Genomic DNA, 3,952 nt, shown 5'->3' with positions numbered 1-3,952 from the left:
AAAGAAATTAACAATCCAATAAAGTAATATTTATTAATATATAATCATCTAGTAAAAAAGTAATAATCCAATAAAAAATAAATTTAAAAAAAACTATTTAAAAAAATTAATAATCCAAGAAAGAAAGATGCGAGGCTTGGGACACAATTGTCTTTTCGATCCATTCAACCAGAAATATATGATTTTATGACTTTCTGAGAAAGATATATCTTAGCAAAAAATACTCATTTTTTGTGCAAATCAAACAATCTTTCTGGTCCATTCAATCAGAAAGATCGGTTTGGACCTAGAAAGATTTCTATCCAAGAGGGTCTCATTTTGAGTATGTGTTTTTTTTTTGTTGAACGGCTGAGTTATTATAATAAATAAAACGCTAGTAACAAGCTAGACAAATAAACAGGGATTACACGAGAATTTGATTTGTAAGCAAGAAAGCCCTAATTGACAAATATCTAGTGATTCTTATGTATAAACCAATTAAAAGAAAAGGAGAGTATACTATCAAAAATAGTCTCTTTGCAAAACTTATTCGCACCAAATTATGGAATGCCCAAAAAGATCCAAAAGATAGTCAAGATAACCGCGTCAATCGCCAATATTTTCATCTTGGATGTAGACAATACACGAAGCCAAATAAAAACATTTAAAACAGAATCCACTCTTGTGAATCAACTATCCCCGAAGCACCAATTTTACTCCAAACCTATTGTGGACCTCACAATGAAGAAAAATTTAACTTGTAGCAAATTGTGCACAACATAGACTCCAAATCGTCACCTCTATTAACCAAATTTACTCTAGTTGAATTTCGATTAAATAAAATTCTCCAAACCAATATATGTTTTTTTCCTATGCATACTTCGAATCCAACTGATTTTGGGTTTATATCGTAATCTCAACTACAATAACTTATAATGTTTATTTTCGGATTAAGTAATTCTCATAATTAACTTTTACATAAAAATATGTTAATGATTTTAAAAAACATAAATGTTACGTCATCTCAAGGGCAAACCACACCAAGATTTTTACACCTTTGTCTCTTTTTCTTATTATCATCTATAACTAACAATTTGAAACAAAGGATCAAGACAATCAAACTCGTTTCCATTTTAATTACCCAAACATGTAGCCAAAAGTCATAATAGCAAATATCAATAGAAATAGAAATACTTTTCTCCTCATGCAATTAACCAAACTGACAGATGGCAGCCTCCTATTGGACTTCAGTAATAAGGCATATAGCGCGATGGCCTCCTGAACCTCGGAACCTTCCTGCATCAAGTTACAAAAACACTTTGCTCCTAAGACAAGATTTCCAAAGTACATTATTGTAATTAATAGGAAGAAATGAAAAAAATAAATAAATAAATGAAGCTAACCCATATCCATAGGGGGAGTAGAAATAAGGAGGAACATATGGCCTCCTGAATCCTCTGTAGCCCATGTAACCATTGAAACGCCTCCCACGAAACTGCTTCATTCCAGGGACATTTGTCCTTTTAGCCATCACCTGTGTAAGGTAGAGGTAGGGGTATTTTCGTCATTTTGACATTTTTATGAAAACGGTGGATTTAAGAAAATTGGAAAGGGTATTTTCGTCATTTTGAGTTTATTACCTTGAGTTGTCTGCCATGTAGCTCAGATTCATTAAGGGAAAGAGCCTCTTGAACAGCTTCAACTTCAAGAAACTCCACATAAGCAAAACCCTTTGGTTGACCAAATTTATCAGTAAGAATAGTCACTCTGTTTACAGTGCCACAAGTCTGAAAATGCTGCTGAACTTCTTCAGGGGTACATGCGTAATCTACCTGCAAAACCCAATTTTTTAAGTACAAATTATGAATAAATACATAGGGTAAATGAGTAAATCATATGTAAGCTCATGAAAAATAAGTGTATGTATATGGGATCAAACTTCAAACTCTTAATATGTTAATATAATTAGTAAGGACAATATTGTACTTTGAATTGTTAGAAAAAGAAAAGAGAATTTAGATTAAGTGACAAAAATGTATATCATATGTAGTGATTGCAAACCCCTCACCACTTTGACTCAGTGAGTCAGTTCTAGGACTATTTGCAGCATCACCATCCACCTTCCACATCAGCAATGAAGCTTCACCTTGACTCACTGACTCAGTTCAAGTGTTCAACTCACCACTTCAACTCGGTTCTTGTTCTCTTGGGGTTTTGAATTGTGCTGTGTTTCCGGATATGCTAACCACATTTTATGTGAATCTTCCATAATTTCTTTTCATATATTCTTTTTTTTTCTCAAAATATTCACTTTCAAACTTTTTTTTTTCTTATTCTTTTTTTTCTGTTTTTCTTTTTTTTTTGGGGAAGGAAGTGTAGCATGTTTTTTTTTTTTTTTTTTTTTTACTTTTTTCATCCCTAATCTATCTTTTTTATACTACACAGACTTCCAAACATGGAGATTCAATTGTGGTAAAAGAAAGGTTATGCACAAACGGACAACTTCCATGTTGATCAATGGTAAAAAGAAAAACTCTGGTGCTATAGAGAAATTTGAATCGCCCTGTGATCAGGCAGATAAAAGTTAAATATATCAAAAGAACAACGAGAAGCATCCTAACAAGCCAAAAAAGATAAAAAAGAGGTAAGGAACTTGATGATGGATATAAATAAACGGCTTGTTGTATCAATTTTTTAGAACACCAACACATAAAGGAAACAGAAAGATCAACAAGAAGATAAATGGAAAACTTCATGAACAGGTGTTAAAAAGTAGCCTAACATGAACTGGGCTCCTATGTCAAAAAAATCTAGACAGATTCATATCTCTAATGATACTCCTAGGTGGGGAAGCTCACGAATTGCTGGAAGAATAACCCTTTTAGAAGCAATTTAGGGTGATAAAAAATGAAAAAAGTGCAGAGGGGAGTACAAAAGTAACACTGAACTGATACCTAAGCTTCAAGGATAAGTGTGAAAATGAGAAATCGGATGAAATATGATTTTGATACTTACATTGCCAACGAATATCGACCTTGTATCCACCTCTTCCTTGCTTGCTTGGCTAGCAGCTGCACCAGCAGGATCTGTAGATAACCAGAATCAAATAGGTCAAAATTCAGATAAATTGATCACAAAACTAATAGAACATTGTTCGCACACATTCACATACAAACGCGATTAAGCAAAATTAAGATGTAGAGAAGTCAGATATGGACCTTGAACAGCACCCATTTCCTTTTCAACTTTGGCTTGCATTTCGCGAAGAGCTGCTGCTTCTTCTTCCATCTCTTTCAATCGTTTCTTCATTTCGTCGAGTTCCTGCAGTGATTCGAGGAAAAAGGTAAAGGGATTTTGGACAATAAACACAATCACATATTTAGGGTTAACGGATTTGGATCGATAGACCGATAAAAATAAAAACCTTGACGGCGTCATCGTCTGCGGTAGCCATCTCGACGTCGGCGTTATGAGGATCGACGTCTCCTTCCATTTCACCTACATCTGGGATGTCTCCTCCGTACACCTCGTGTTCTTCTTCCTCCAAAGCCATCTTCTCTCTCGCTCAGTCTCTCTTACCGATATTCGGCACAGTTGGGTGATGTGAGACGCGAGTATACCGTATAAGAAAAGACAAAAACCCAAAGTCACGCTCTCTGGGCTTTTGTAGAATGAAATATACAAAAAGCCCAGAATTATTGTACAGTTTAGGGGATGAGGAGTTTGGTGGCACCTCATCACATCTTAAATTCTTATAACCATCAAGGGTAAAGGATGTGCGATTATTTTTGCTATATATATAAAAAAAAGGATAATAATTTAAAAAGATAATGTATCGTTTCGGTGGTTTGGGTTTGTACTCGGCGTACGAGATTTTCTCCTACGCATTTGTAGCCTTGAGAGCCCAATCTTGGGCATTACAAGACCACATCTTACGTAACAGTGACGTATGTGGTATGAACTCGGATTACCT

At 34.7% G+C, this 3,952-nt stretch overlaps 1 protein-coding gene across 1 annotated transcript; it reads right to left on the bottom strand.

Moving 5' to 3' along the window:
- Positions 1-1,025: 1,025 nt before the first annotated feature.
- On the bottom strand, positions 1,026-3,597 carry LOC111885859 (polyadenylate-binding protein 2). The gene is made up of 6 exons (XM_023882085.3): positions 3,404-3,597; positions 3,198-3,300; positions 2,995-3,065; positions 1,620-1,811; positions 1,383-1,513; positions 1,026-1,275 (listed from the first exon to the last, which is right to left on the bottom strand). Exons 1-6 carry the CDS (start codon positions 3,530-3,532, stop codon positions 1,227-1,229), a joined length of 675 nt encoding a protein of 224 aa, XP_023737853.1. The 5' UTR covers positions 3,533-3,597; the 3' UTR covers positions 1,026-1,226.
- Positions 3,598-3,952: the final 355 nt, after the last annotated feature.

Source organism: Lactuca sativa, chromosome 5, assembly GCF_002870075.4.
Source record: "Lactuca sativa cultivar Salinas chromosome 5, Lsat_Salinas_v11, whole genome shotgun sequence".
Lineage (NCBI taxonomy): Eukaryota > Viridiplantae > Streptophyta > Magnoliopsida > Asterales > Asteraceae > Lactuca > Lactuca sativa.
The sequence above is the reverse complement of the archived record's forward strand: the minus strand, read 5'-3'. Positions and strand labels throughout refer to the sequence as shown.